Raw genomic sequence first — 16,254 nt, 5'->3', positions numbered from 1 at the left:
AATGGCTATGGGAGGTCATTCCCTATAAAGATGACTTTAATCATACTGCAACCAAATTATTCTTAGTTGTAATAAACTAAAAGAAATAAAAAGAAAAAAAAATTATTATTTCAAATACAACCAAGTCTTCCTCAAAATATATCAGTATCAGTGCAAGGGTTTTATTCTAAATGTCTACACTTTGTGGTTTGTTAGCAAACTTCTAGGCAATTAACACTGAGTGTGGGTGAGCAGCAGTATTTTTCAGCAGCCTGCTGGAAAACACACAAATGACCTATTGCAGTTTTGCTTTTCTAGATTTGCCTTATAAAAAACTGTAAACTATATAAACTATAGTGAAGTGCAATTAACTGCAACTGAACACCATTCTTAACCTTGTCTCTTGGAATCCTTCTTTAACTTCTTCCATATCAAAATAAGGTAACTTACAATTTTTATAACTTCAGTGATACTGTATCACAAAATTCTTCAAATGAATTTCAAGTAAATCTGAAAAAGGAACTGACCTAGTGTCCTAGAGATCCTAACACTTCACCAGAGGATGAGAGCAACTCATCATGTGTCCAGTAGTTATTCATGTCCCGAGATAAAAAAAATAAATGAGGTAGAGAAGATCTCTTGCACAGAAGATTCATTTTGAGCTGAGATTGCATGAACCTGAATATCCATTGGTGAAATGATGTGAAAAAAGAATGAATGTAGAATCAAGTGCTTGGGAAGGCAAGCCATGACTGGACCTATTTGAAGACATGAGGAACTGTAAGAATAGGCTTAAATTTGCATGTGTTTGTATTTAACTGTTATGGCATTCCCATTTAAAAAAAAAATTCAGCACTAAGGTCTAAAAAATGCATTTTGCTAAGAAAGAAGTGTATTTTTAAATATTCTTCCTAAGCCTGTGGTATCTTTTTCCAATCATCTAGAAGAAAACAATGAAGAGACATTTTAATTATATGTGTTGTAATATTACATAAACTACTGAATCTACATGACTCATTAGCCCATTGCTTACTTCTCAGAAACACTCTTGATTATGACAATCCTGCTTAAGATAAGTAATATGAATCCTATAAAAGGTTTACATTGGAACTTCAGCAAATAATTTAAAGAATACATGTACAAGAAGAAATCTTGAAATTTACTTGGAAATGTGACCCATTTTATTTTAACTGTAAAGCATTCATTATACAGTGCAAACAGTTCTTTGGTAAATTTACTGATTAAAATAACAACAATGACAACTTTGTTTTAGGTAACATTAAAAAAAGAAAATAAATATGTAAAATTTGCATCATATTACAGCAATATTCTCACAGTGGATACTGAGCAAATGGTCAGCTAGCCATTGGCCACTGTTTCAGAAATGTTGAAGTCAAGGCTGATTCTAAAGACACTGCAATAAAACTGAACTAGTACAATCCATGACTGATTACATTTTACACTGTGGATAAAGACCTTTTTTTCCTGGTTTATAAACAATGGATGGTGAAAAATAACTCAATATTAGACTTGTTACATTTGTTTAAGCATATCCAGACTCCTAAGCCCATTTTATATACCAAATGAATAAACAGTGAACAACGAAGAAAACCTCCCACTTTGGAGGCTGGAGAAAAGGAACAATCAGCTATAAGGTACTATTTTATAATGTATAAAATGGAAACTCTCTTCTCCTATAAGCAGAAATCTTGAGAAAATTTACTTATTATAAAATTGAAAAGAAAGAATGCAAGTAACCAGCTGGATGTATTACTGCCTTATTTAACTGTTTTGACAGTTAAATTATATTTGGTTTAGCTATGCAACCCTTCCTCTTTGAGGAATTTCTGCTATAGGTCAATGGGAGCTCCATCTGAGTTGGAATTACAGGACGAGATGTGGTTTGGACTCTCAAGAAAAGTCAACAAAACACAGAGTATCAAAGGAACACAGGAATGGCAATCTTTAGGAACCATGTGATACTCAAATATGCTCGCCACCCAATTTCTAGAAGTATTAACAAAGAACATTACATAAATCAAAACATTGTATATAAAATCAATTAAAATATTCTTAAAAATATAAATTGCAATTCCATGTGTACCACACACCTTTAACACAGCACTCACATGTACATATTGATTCTACCATAGTATGAAACAAAGTTTCTGTAGTAAGCTTCAAAGTTACAACAAAGTTTGAATGTGTGTCATGGTAACAGTTTATCAAATTAGAAATTATTCATGTTAGTAATCAGAAAAATTATGTGCCAAAATATGATAGTGGATTTCATATTGCTGTGCTAGGTTAGTTATTAGACAGGTATTTGTTCTACCATGCAATAATTAAGTACTCAGTCTGTTTGCATAATCTGAAATACTTAACATATGAAGTTTTAATTTTGTGCAGATTTCTTTGATACCCCAATCACTGTCCCTTGAATTTCAACACTTAAGCTCAGAAGTCAGTGAACCATGTAACCAGTTTTGCTTCTTGTGAGTCCTGGCTTTGGACTAAAGGACAAGGCAATAATATCTAACAAATTAAGTATTCAGGGAAAGAATCAATTCTGAATAAACAGAATAAAAACTGTAAAATGAGGTATGATAGTTGTCCTTCACTCAATCTAATTCCTGGTCAAAAACACACAGTTTGCATCCTATAAAGTACACAACTTTGAAATGCTAGTGTAGACATATACTCTATAATGTTCAACATTGAAATGGGAGATGAAGTCCATTGAAGACCATTTTTAACACGAATGATAAAAATATTGAGGTAAATATATATATATTCATTAGATGAAACTGGGAAAAAACCAAACACCTTGTCAGAAAAAGTAGTCAATCCACAATTAATCATGTTGCTTGATTTTGATTTTTCCTTTTTTCAACAGTGCCACAATATAATCAGGAACATATGTCTATTGACAACATGCACAATGAATCAGTAGAAATCTTTGTATACAAAATGGCGTGTGACATCTTTTCACATTTTCAAAACAGGGCCATAAAATTACATGAGCTGATCTGAGATAAAGATAAGCATGCTTTCAAACTGACCTGGATGGTGATGTTACAAAATTTAAAATAAATGAAACCAACAAACAAAAAATTCATCAAGCAATTATAAATGTTTTGACAAAAGGATTCTGCTAATTTTTAAGATCAAATGCTACTCTGTCATGCATGTTTCCCTAGAATGAGGAACACTGTCAATTATATCTATAATACACATTCAGTTGCTTTTACTTTCTTCCAATCACAGCTATTTATATTTCCTTACTAATTCTAGCTTTTATTGCTTTGAAAATTCGGTTAATTTTGCTCCTTAAATTAAGGAAAGGATGTTGAAAGGTGTCAAGTAGCTTTCTTTATTTCCTTGCTGGTCCAGGCCCAGCAGGGGTAGTGTGATTTAACAGAATTTCCATGCATTGATGTTTGCAGAAACTGGCCTGGATATGGCATTGCTCAGGCACGGTGACCTCGTGTTTTCCTTTTCCTGGCATTTTACTAAATAACAGCAAAAAGTTAAGTATCAAGACAGACTGGTACTAGAAAGGGACATTTACTTAATGTTGCTAAGTAAAGATAGGAAACAAAGTGTTCATTTTAGAGTAAATCCTAAACCCAGTCATTTTGGGTACCTAAAATTACCCGACAGTGTTCTTTTAAAGTAGCACCAGTTCGAGTTTGTCTAACCTGAGAAGTATAACACACAATTAACTTTGACCTGTTTGCTATTTTCCCTTTTGTTAATTTTTGCATTGTGATTCACCTTCACGGGCAGAAAATTAAATGATACATTATGTTATACTGTTACAGCACCATTAGAATATTGTAAATCTCTATTTCTTGCTGTTGTTAGGACTGCAGTTACCTGGTTTTGCCATCAGAAGGCGCTGATATGATTTGAGGAGTATGCACCCTAAATTCTTAAAAAGCAGAGTTATGGCTTCTTTTTATTAGTATTTTGTTGTAAGCAGACTGGACAGCAATCTCCTTCACCCTTCACAGGTGCTTCGCAGTCAGCGGGCGGGCACGATTCCACAAAACAGGTAATCTGACCACCCTGTGCCAGGGGAAAATGACAGCACAGAAACAAACTTAGCTACATGTTCCAAACAGAAAATACATTTTTCATGTTATTGCAGAAAATAATCTCATTCCTTCCCTGTAAGAACCTGATTAATATGGAAACTGCACAGAGTCTGCTTCAGTATAACCTTGCATTGAGAAGGTGAAGGCACTCTCTGGATTAGCTCGTTTTTTGATAAAGCAGCCTATATGCTTTTGTCCAACATTCAGGTGTGACTGGGGTCACAGAATGTTGTGACCTGGGGACTAAGCACTAACATATTTTTCTACTACCTTTTTAAAACTTTCTCTCTGATAGAAGATAATTACAATCTAGCAATAAGTCAGATGAGCTTTTATTGATTTTTATGCATTTGGTTGGATTTTTTCCAAAGTGTTTTGCTTTGCAATTAAATTTACCCATGTAACTACACATCCATGAAAACAGAAATATAATAGATAACAGCTGGATTGAAAAATAATGTCCAGGGCAGGGATGTCTGAATAATATAATTTTCTGCAAACAAAACCCTGAGAACCATAGAAAAATTTTGCAAGTATTACACAGAAATTATCAGGTACAAAACTGGAACTGCTGTTTTAGAAGCAAAATTATCATTTCTATCACTAAATTAATTTCCAAATACTTACTTTGCATTCACACACAGTACAAGGGTCCCTTTTCCAGGTTTCATTGCTGGAATATGATTTACCCTCTTCATCAGTGCAATCAGAATTACTGAGGCGTGATTCAAGTTTTTTTATCTTGAAAACATTAAAAAAAGTTAGCAACTGAATCAAAAAAAGTTTTTATTTGTGTAAAGTATTCTGTTTTTTCTCCTATGATACATGTTATATAATCCTTGTTGTACTTGTCTGGGTTTTTCTTCTCACTGCTTAGTTTTTATATGCTAAAAGATTAGAAACAGGTAAAACATATGAAGATAATCTTTCAAAAGAAAGCTAACAGAAAATACATCTTTCCTACCATTGAAATACTCAGATAGAGCATACAAAGAGAAAAATCTTCATGTTTAATCTACAAAAAGACAAATTTAAACTGTCAAAAATGTTTTGGAAAGGAAGTGAATTTTAATTTTTTTTTAAAAAGCACCTTAATTAAAAATGTTTACTTGAATTTTTAAATAACTTCTGTTTGGTATACATTTTAAAAATGGGATTCCACTATGGCTGAATAGAGTTTACCTGCAAACATTGTAAAGTCTTCTCTAAGTGATCTAAAGCTTAAATCTGTTTATAGCTGTAGTCTGGCACATTACTTCTTCTGAAGTCTGCATTTTAATCATTGCTTTACAAAAATTGTACACATTTCAAATGGTAAAAAATATTTTATTAACACTAAAAACAAATTTTTAGAAGATGAATTCTGTGTTTAGTATACAGTGGTTACACAAGGCTTCAGGTTCAAAAGTCAAGAGGGTCCAGCTGTAGAATATTTCAGTATGATTTCAAAAGAACACAGAAATAAAGAATACCACACCATCTTCTGTGTTGGTTTTTGTTTGAGGTACTATGTGGTGGGTATTTTCTGCAGGGGATGTCTAAATATTAAAAAATGTAAGACAGATTATAGGAAAACATTATTAATTAAATCTACAATCAGACATTATAGACTACAATAAATTCATTATAGCATCTTACCTGATTTCTGAGGCTTGAAATAGTTTTTTGCATTTCCAAAACAAATTCTTTGAAGTCATTCACTGCAGGTACATTTCTATTTTCATCAGATGTGGATGTTGCATTTCGAAAATATTTACTCTGTTTCACGGAACTGCAACAAATAAATGCAAAGTCAGGATATTCATCTAAATCCTTTTCATTTGGCTAGATATTTTAGGACACTTAACAAAAATGTAGAAGAAAAGCAACCAACAAATGTAGGAATATGAACCACAACAGCTGGTGCTGAAGACAGACTGAGGACAGGTGAGCTCCAGATTACTGTCAACATCAACACCAACAGGGAATTTCTTATACTTAGAAAAGTGATGTATTTCATGCAGGGATACGCAAAAAGTTGTCACCAGTGACACTACAGCATCGCATTAAATTCACCCCTGATCTCCAACAGGAAAGCAGGCTAAAGTAAGGGAGTCTTAAATAGTGTTCCCTCCAATATGAAATTCACATTTCACATTCTGAACCATAGATTCTTCCTCTACAGGCTTGTATCAAAACATGTATTTTAAGAAATATGACTTTAAAAAGGAGAAAGTTGCATTTCATAAATAAATGAGAAGTACTTCTAGGTATGAATATTTTTTTAACTAACAATTGACATCAATACTGCTTATAGTACACAAAAACGAAAGTCTTTTGTCTGTAGTGTTTTGTCTTTCCAGCTGATATCTCATAACAGATATATAACACTAAATTGTGTTAATCAACTTAAACTGTTAATGAGAAAGAGTAACAAAAGGAACTGTCTGTAACTAACAATATATTATCTGGTACTACTTGAATAAACAGGCATTCAAAAGTATGGATAACACTAATTTTTAAGTCTCTTATTACATTAAGATCCTTGAATCCATTTACTTTTTTAAGGATTCTTGAATCCATTAATAATTACAGGCATTACTATTTGGTTAGCATGTCATCTCCAGTGCTAAGGGATACCCAAAGAATGAACTGGCAAAGAAATTCTCATATATCAGCGCTCAGGACTTATAATCTTTCTGCATAAATTAAAGCAGCACTTCCTGGCAGGGGTTCAAGCTACTCAGTTTCCCATAGTTTATAATCTAAATTAGAGAAAAAGAACTCTAAACAACATAACATGCCAAAGTTCAAGTAAACCAGCTGCTATTGTATAACAAAATATTTAATCTTCCCCACCTGTCCAAGTTATTGAAAATGAGAAGCTAAAAAAAAGGAGGAAAAAACCACAAATGTAATTTAAATACAACACTGAGCATGAGAACTCATGGGAATGTTCAGTGACAGAGGTTGCTCTAGCTTTATTTATGCTACAAAGGAAATATTGTAAATCTACTATTTTGTAGTCCTAATTAGTAATTGGACTGAAACACAGCCAAACGAGCTGGTAGTTAAATGTAAGGGTTTTTTTTTCCTTGCTTTCATTTTGACTTAATTTTACTCCTATTACAACTTTAGAATTATGGGACTACGCACCCTTAAAAAGTCAATTGCTGTTTTGTAAATTTTTCTAGCAGTTCCTTTGCAAAGATGGACAAAACATCCTTCTTCAAGGATTACTTCAAAGGAACCTTCCTTTTCATATTATCTATAGACCAGCTTATCCATAGCTGCTGTCTTCTCTTGTCTAAAATCCTAACACCTAAAGGATCTTTTATTTTGGGACAGATTCCTCTCAAATGAGTGGAACATAATCATAGTATTCCTTCAAGTACTATAACACCTCCAGAGGATTTGAAATTGCTGAAATTCATTTACCTCTCTATGTATCTGTCTAGATGCTTTCCTTGTCAGAGTGGGTACACTCTGCTAGATCATCATCATCATCACTCAAATAGAAAGCTTTGTTTGTTAAAAGAATGCATGCTGAATAGAAAGAGCTGTAATTCAGGTGTCTCAAATTTGTTCATCATGAAGGATCCTCACAAGAAATGGTCTGAGCAGAACTCATTTCATGTCACTAATTCATAGGTAAGTTTTCATTCCCATGAAAGGGCAAGGATCTGTACAGCTGATAATTTGTGACTGAAACTGTGATTTAATTCCTTGGTATATTTTGACGATTCGGGAGTTATAAACAATATCATTGGCACTGCTGTTCTCCATTCCTGCTTGAAGTATTTTGGGCCCAGGAGCAATCCTTATCATTATCTCAAATTTTTATGCAACTGAAATCACCACTTGGTATCCTCCTATTTCTACAGGAAAATCTAGAAAGTCCAAGTAGGAAATAAAATAATTTAGATTAATTTAGTTACTGCAGGTGCTGTAGGAATGTGGCATTTCATATCTCCAAATTACACTTCATTAGTGACTTTTTTTTCATGAAAACTGCAGGAAGAACAAGTACTATACTTGAGTTTTACACAAATTTGAGCTTGAAAAAAACCTGGTTCATTGTTAGTAGATATGCAGAAGTGTCAGAATAAAACACATCAATCATAAACTTGAGAAAGCAGGAACCGGAAAAAAAGTGGCATGTGCTCCTAAAGAAATTATTCAGTTTCATTCCATTTTGAAAAAAATGTTTTTTTAGAATTCTTTTTTAAAAAAAGGCCTCACCTTACTGATTTGGACATTTTCATTTTCTTCAGGGGCTTGTCCTCCTGAAAGCTGTAGTCAAGAGAACGTCTTCCCCGAAAGTGATACGAAAATGCATTAAACTGTCCTCTGGTTCTACAGTCTGAAAACAGACAAGAAATTACACATAAACAACAGCATATTTCAGCAGTTACAATATTAATATGGTTTGGCAGTGTTTTCTGTATTGGTAAAAGCAAGTCATACATTCAGTCTGATCCCTCTGGAACTGGTTGATGGCAGATGAATAAATCTCAGTGATAGAATATTTAAGCTAGTTAGATGCAGAGAATGTGATTACCCACAGACCAGCTTTTTAGTGTGAAACAAAGGAATAAATACAACTTTAACAAACCCATATAGTGCTACTTTATTCTTTTAACTTCTGAAATTTTCACTCTCTTGGCTTTTAATTATTTTCTGGGCAAACAGGGCAGCTACATAGGAAGAAAAACAATGACAGAAAAACCGCTTTGTGGGTACCTCATCTATCCCAGCCATTATTACTTGTTATTTCTGCCATCTGAAAGACAATTTTCAATTTAATTCCAAATGTGCAGACATGCTTTATAGGTTGATGAGTCTTATTTCCAAATCTGGGGAATCTGAATGTATCACCAGATCCTAAACTCCTTCCACAACAGAGCAAAAATCTCAAGCCTGAAAATGAGCTATAACAGAAATCTTCTAAGATCTGAAGAGAAGATCTTGGCAGCATGAAGAATGTCTTTCTTCCAGTTCACTTTATTTAGCCTTTCAACCACAGTGAGTATTTGGAAAGAGTCCCATTTAAGACAGAAAAGCAAAACAAAATAAAACTGCAACAGCGCTTGATAGAGGAGACAATGAGAAAATAGAAGTTTTCTCATTTCTGTTCACAGAAGCTTTAAAGCTACAAGTTATAACGGGCCAAGCTGAGGCAGGAACAAACTACATGATCAACTGCTAGAAGCAGAGTCTGCTAAAACCAAAGGGAAAGTCTAAATAAAGGACGCCATAGGCATTTCTCAGCTAAGTTTGGTATTAGCAGAATTAGCCATGAAAGCAACTGAACGTGGGAAGGAGTAATTTTCCATAACGTTTCTCTTAATTTGCACCAAAACAAATTAAATCAGGATCTCGGTAATATTTATAAAGTATTTTTCTGGAATTTAGATTGAATACCTGAAGTTAACACAAATTACTGCAAAAGTTTCAAGTCTATAAACACTGCTTTAATGAGCAACTAGAGAAACAAATGGAAGGTTGCTCTGATTACAAAAAAATAGGTATCTTGGACTACTCTTAATTGTGTTGAACTTTTATGTATATTAAAATATTATCATTTCTCTGTTAGGAAAAACTTACGTTTGTCTTAATGGCTTAATATCATTTAAGACAAAAAAAGAAGAGGATTACTGACAAAAAAAAAATTCAGATCAAAACCAATATCTACAGATCATTCTTGAACACCTTATCCACAATTCCCCTTCCCTGTGCTTTCCTTGCTGTTAGTCCCATTCTTTAATAAATGCATTACTTTCCTCCTGTAACAACAGCACCCACTAAAGAACTACATGCTATTTGCTGCCAACATATTGTTCATTCTTCTTCTGTGTTCTGCTGTTTCCCACATAACCTCCTTGCTGTCCACTCAGAAAGTAAACTCGTTCAGATGGGAACAGACCCATGTGTCTGTAAGAGGCTCGGCATGAAGGCATTTTTGAACACCCTTAGACACTTCTATATTTAGTATGGAAATATAAGTAATAAGTAATATAAATAAGAGAAAAAGGATCATACTGAAAGGTTCCTGAAGAATGAACTAATTCTGGTCAGGGGAATGTTTTCCTCAAAGCAATGTGCTGCTTAAAGTTTCCCTGAGTATCACAAAGTCTCTGGTTTCTCTTGAAAGCAATATGTGAAAAGTTTCTGCTATCCTCCTTTGTTTAGTAACTGCTATAGTCATCTTACATAACACAGATTTTTTGGGGTTTTTTTGTACAATAACACAATGACCCATTGTTTTTTTCATTCTTAGGTTGTTTCTTAGAAACAAAGGTCTGAAATCTTGGGAAGATTTTATCACCTTAGACTGGTAAATATGAGAATCATATGTTCAGTGGCAGCTTTAAGTACACAGATCTGACTTTCTGAGTTTTTCAAAACTCAAATATGCCAATGTGCCAAATTACCAGCTCATGCTGTTGGTTTCTCTTTCAGGTAAAACAGGGAGGAATGTCACTGCTGAGAGGTGCAGGACAAAATGCATCAGCTTTCAGACAGCCTAAATGAAGAAATTCCTTCTGTCTCCTTTTTTTTTTTAAACTTTATTCTTAATAAAGAATATCTTAGCAGTAGCAGTAAATAAATTGAAAAAAAGCCTGAAATACTGCTCCCCCCCCTCCCCAGCTTAACCAATATCTCCCCAGATTAGCTATACCCATTTAATTAGCTATATACCATTTAATTTTCTGCAGAAAAAGTGAATGTTTAAAAGTGACCTAAGAATTCTTTTTCTCTGTGGACAGTTTTATCTCCCAGAAGTTAGCTACTGTTACACTGCAAGTGTCAAGTTGATCCATTTACAGAATCACAAATAATCACAGAATAATTTATGTTGGAAAAGACCCCTGATATCTTCAGATCCAACCTTTGACCAAACACCCCCTTGTCAACTAGACCATGGCACTAAATAACATATTCAGTCATTTCCTGAAAAATTCCAGGGATGATGACCCTCCCACCACCTCGCTGGGCAGCCTGTTCCAATATATAAAATCCTTTCCATAAAGAAATTGGCATTTCTATTTGTATATGGAAGCCATGTTCATATATTTAGAAAATCCAGTTTCCCACGAGGTTTAAAAAATGCAACTATTACATAAATTGGATAATAAAAAACCCGATGGAGAATTATAGTGCAATCTTAATTCTCTGTGAATCAGTCCTCAAAATCTAGGCCATGGAGAATTAATCTAACAGTAGATTTAAACAAAACAACTTGAAAGACTGAGGAAATGTGAAGCAAAGCACATATATCTATTTGATACTAGTTTGATTCTCCAAGATTTATTGTAGTGAATTAGGTTGCTTTTACTGTAAGCATTTGTATTAAGAACTTGTAGACATGCCAGTGGGACCAGTAAAAGGGTGGAGAAACTAAAAATATCTGATGTAAAATGATTTTTTTTGAGTAGATGTTTTCACAAAGCAGCTACTTAAAAATTGCACAACATAGGAAAGCAACTTTTCACACAAAATGAAGCCCTAACTCGAAACAGTTGCTTTTGTTATTGCCAAAATGGGCCATAACCCTTCACACTGGACAGTATATCTTCATTTATTCTGTTGAATAAGACTTTCTAACAAAGGATAAATTGAACATCTCCAAAAATGTAATGTGGTGGTCTGAAATCCTACACTACTCTGCTCAGATCAGAACAGATGTCTTTTGTAAAAAGATTAGTTAAACATCTGAAAAGGAAAATGTATAGGAGGCAGAAGATGAAGTAACATCTGCATCGGTTGTCGTCTGCCAGCTGATATACTGGGGAATTTTAAGAATAAAGATGTTTTCTGTAGTTTATCTCAAAGCTCACAGACTGAGCTTCAAGATCAGTCTATTACCAGAACTAGAAGGTTCAAATGTTGGGAAAGCAAATGTCGAGTTTGATAATATATAGCTAATGATAAGACTAAAGATATTTAAAAACATATCACACTTTCATGATGTAAATAGGTCTTGGATGGTCTTCAGGTAGATAAAGGAGAAACACTAGGTTCTTGACACCAAACCAAAGCAAATCCAACCTCTCCAGTGGAAAAATTAAATAGGACTAGTTAGGGGATTTTGAAGATCAAAAATATGCAGCTTTCGGAATACAAATCAGTAAGAAAAAGTAATTTCAGACAGACTGAAAATCCGTGGAAATTTTTAAAATAAAGACCCTAGGAACTGTCCTGCTCACCAGATTGTGAAGTCAAGAGTGTCTCAGAAAGGCAGCAACAGTCCATAGAAAAGAAGGATATCCTTCAGCTGCCTAGATTTGTAGAAATCACTGAGACAATTCAATTAGGATGCTTTCCCACCCATGTTGATCTTAGAGTCAATGAACACTGACATAAGGCGAGATTGCAGCCTGACTGTCCTCCAGAGACATCTCTTTATTGCCAGCAGTGGAACTTGGACAGATCTGGCAACTGAGTCAGGAGTTTGAATTTGACCACAATGATTGAGGCCTGTTGTTTTCCTGTTGCTCTTTGGAAGGGAGGGCAACTACTGGCATGAAACTCCTGGTAGCAAAGACAAAGCAATGTAATAACTTGTCTTCTTAATTTATGTTTATGAATGGAGAATTGTATTTAATGGATCATAGATACCTGAGAAAGATAAAATATTTTTGGTTTGGATGAAATACAAATAAAATACTGATTCTCTCAGTAAAATCTGTAATCATACAAAAACTGGGCTATATTAAATATTTCCACTCAAAGATAAAAAGGATGACGCCTTTATAATTATAGACCGTGGAACTTAATTTTAGTAGCCTGGAATAGACTGAATTGTTACTAAGCTAACAGACCCTATCTTTAAATGTAAATTTAAATGTACAAAGATAATTTGAACATAGAAAGCAAAGATATATGACCTGACCAAAGCATACAAGTTCTGGGTAAAGACAAAATCTTTTCAGACATAAATCACATCATTTTGGTGCTTTGGGAGTTCTTGGTGAACAATATCCTTAGTCAAAAGAGAACTTCCAGTCTCACACAGAGATTTCTGTTAACATTTTAGAGAGTTATTTCCACTATAAAGCACAGAATTTAGTGCTTTGCCCAGTGCTGTTTAGTATTCTCGTTGAAGATTAAAGGACATAATGAGAAGTGCATAATAAGAGATTAATGTTGTCAGTAGAGAAGCAATAGACAGCATAATTGTTTCTCTGGTCTTAAAATACAAGAGTTCATAAACATAGGTCTAATATACCGAAAGCATTCAGATTAAGAATGTATCTTAACTCTTCTAATGAAATACAGTGGAATTAAAATGTTTGATCATAATTTGTATAAGGCTGTATTCTTGAATTAAACAAACAAAGAAAAAGAACAATATCTGACAGAGGAGATAGGCTGTTCACTAACTGAGAAATAGTTAAGAAAAATCTTTCCAAATCAGTTTACACTTATAAGGATGACTTGCATCTTATCTGAATCACTTCCTCCAGGGTCATTGTCCATTGTCCTCCTGGGTCCATGTGAAACCTCAAGGGTTTTGACATAAAACAAAAGGTTAAAAAAATTTCTTACTTCAGCTTACAAAAAAAAAAAAAACTCCACAAAACAAAACCAAAAAGTGTGAAACTTTTAAAGATTTACATTTGAGTAATCATGAAAACCTACACTGATTACTTTAAAAAAAGAAAACAAATTCAAAGTACACTTCTTGCACTAGAGAGCCTGAAATAAAGCACCAAAAGTTTCTTGTTTGACATATTTAAAGCTCGAGTGCTCTTTGCACAAATAAAGAGCAGCAGCAAATCCAGCAATTACTCATCATCTCTGACAGGACAAAGAAAGGTAGAAAGTGAAATAAGACGGAAGAAAACTTTTGCACTTCAGTGGAACTCCTACTTTTTGCCATAATAAACTAGTAATTCTGTTGTATGATTTGCCAATTGAAATCTAAAGTCAATCTGTTCTTTTTATTATTATAAAGAGGAATAATTCTTTGCTTTATAAGAAGGAAATGCTATCATTATTCAAAAATCTACAATGCAGATTTTTATAACTAAGAAATTTTTCTATTCTTCATATGGAAAAGCATTTTGACTTTTAACAAAACAGGAAGGACAACAAAACCAGATGTGTTTTTAACCAGGCTGAAACAGCTGAACACATGGGTCACTTATGAAACACACATAAAGGGCAATGAGCAATCTTCTGTATGTGAGATCTAAACTTAGGATAATTTAAATTTTAAAATCATTAGAAGCATTTTAAATCTGGAGAGGGATTAAATTTTTTTTTCCTTTTAAATAATGAACAATAATAAATTTAAATAAACAAACCCCCTTAATGTATTCAACTCAAAATGCTGTTCCTGAGTGTATGCCCCACCTCAGAGAAACAGTGGCTACGGAAGGAAAGAAATTTTTTATATCAGCTACTTAAACTGGATTCCACAGAAAACGTCACCATCATTCATCCGTGCAAGAAAGCAGTTCAAGCCACGCATACTTCACTTTCTCTTCATTAACCCCTGCAAGGCTTCAGCAGTTCAGAAAAAGGGGATACAAATAGGAATTTTTTTATAAAACAGTACTTATTTACCCTTACTTTTGCTGGACAGTTGTCTAACTGTGCTGCATCCAGTGGTATTCTCTGGTAGCGACTTTCTTAAATGAAAGTGCAAACTGGGTTGTTGAACACAAGAATACTCTTTTCCAAAGATAACATCTGTTCTAAAGGGCTCAGTGATAATATAACATTTAGAGAATCAACACATAATTTCTCAGAACAGCTTTATCTTTTTTACAAATCAATATAAAATATGTATTTGTGAAACTGTCTGTCAAGCTTCATGAACCATGGCAAAGAGAACTTATCCTGAATTTGAAGAATGTGCTTTATTTATGGTAAAGCATTTAAAGAGTGATAATTGATTTTCTCCCAATGTTTCTGGCATATGCCAGGGAAATTTTGAAGAGATTCTGGAAGACTTTGTATTAAAATTACAATGTGTCAACAATGCCTAGCTTTTTAGAAACTATTATCATTAATTTGGGAATGGCAAACCTGTCTTTTAAACATTGTTTCAAAAAACCCAAGTAACTTACCAAAAAAAAAAGCTGTAAAAATTAGAGTAAGGCCTGAAGGATATTGTATATGGGGAATACTGTACAAGATCTTATTGAAATTGAAAGTATTTATTTCTGTTAGTTTCACACTGATAACTGACATTTTGAACAGTCTTCAAGGAAGAATTTCCTTAGAGAGGGATTATTTTAAAGACTTGTTAATTGGATAAGACAATACAGTAATCAGTTTAAAAGCTAAGTTATGCAGTAAATTTGAATAATAAATCTCTATCTACCTTTTTAATTATGAGTGATATCTGAGTTTGTTCTCATGGTACAGTCACATGACTGTAAATCCTTCCTCAGTATTTACTGTATCTGTAGCAGACTGAAGAGACATCCTCTATCAGTTTAACTTTTACCTTTTGCAATAAATTCTGAGCTGTATCGCTAAAGAACTTGTCATTGTGGACAATTATATTTTACCAAAAGAGTTAAATAGATAAGACACTAGTGGAAGATTATGACTTCTTTCAAAAATGAAATCCACCAGTTCTTTACACATGCATGTCTTTCAACAGAATATTGAATATCCTACTCAGCAGTAGTAAACTCAAGAGAATCAGCAGTAGAAAAGATGAAGAACACAGATCTGGATACCTTTCATCAGCAAATCTACAAGGTATTAGTATTCAAATATATTAGGGAAATGATCAGATTCTAATATTATCAACCAATACTACCCTTATCCTCTGAAATAAGAGCAAGGCTCTTCATACTAGGAATTTGTTTGACAGCAATTTCTCAATACTAAGAGTTCCCAAAATTCCTGAATATACTTTTACAGCCTGGGCATGCAATTTGAATTTTGTCCAAAGAAAAAGATAACAACATTGTCAAGGAGATCTCAAGAAAGAGAGGTCATTGTCCTCTGAAGCATTTTGTTGTTGATGCTACTGAAAACCATTCTGCACGATCCAGAAGATTCTCTTGGGAATGGATTCTAACTATGTAACAGTTGCAGAGAACTCTGATGTGACGATGGCTGAAGAGAGGCCACGCAGAAAATCTGTGAGATAGAAGCCAACAAACAGGCCACCAAGCAGTGTCCTGTGCTCCATGCAGCTAAACAAATCCTATTTTAGAAGAAAAAA

The 16,254-nt window shown here is 33.7% G+C and overlaps 1 protein-coding gene across 1 annotated transcript in view; it reads right to left on the bottom strand.

Annotated features, from left to right (window-relative positions):
• Nucleotides 1-1,134: 1,134 nt before the first annotated feature.
• The window catches only part of PXDN (peroxidasin), an 81,635-nt gene continuing 66,515 nt past the window's right edge, over nt 1,135-16,254 (bottom strand). Inside the window, exons 20-23 of the mRNA XM_058021012.1 lie at nt 8,301-8,421; nt 5,718-5,850; nt 4,707-4,820; nt 1,135-4,050 (exon numbers count right to left, since the gene is read on the bottom strand). Of these exons, the coding sequence (XP_057876995.1) occupies nt 3,928-4,050; nt 4,707-4,820; nt 5,718-5,850; nt 8,301-8,421 (491 nt within the window). The 3' untranslated portion in view covers nt 1,135-3,927. The remainder of the gene's footprint in view (nt 4,051-4,706; nt 4,821-5,717; nt 5,851-8,300; nt 8,422-16,254) is intronic.

The sequence above is a fragment of the Melospiza georgiana genome, chromosome 3 (assembly GCF_028018845.1).
Source record: "Melospiza georgiana isolate bMelGeo1 chromosome 3, bMelGeo1.pri, whole genome shotgun sequence".
NCBI classification, from domain to species: Eukaryota; Metazoa; Chordata; class Aves; order Passeriformes; family Passerellidae; genus Melospiza; species Melospiza georgiana.
Note: the sequence above shows the minus strand (reverse complement) of the source record. Positions and strands in the feature narration are given on the sequence as shown.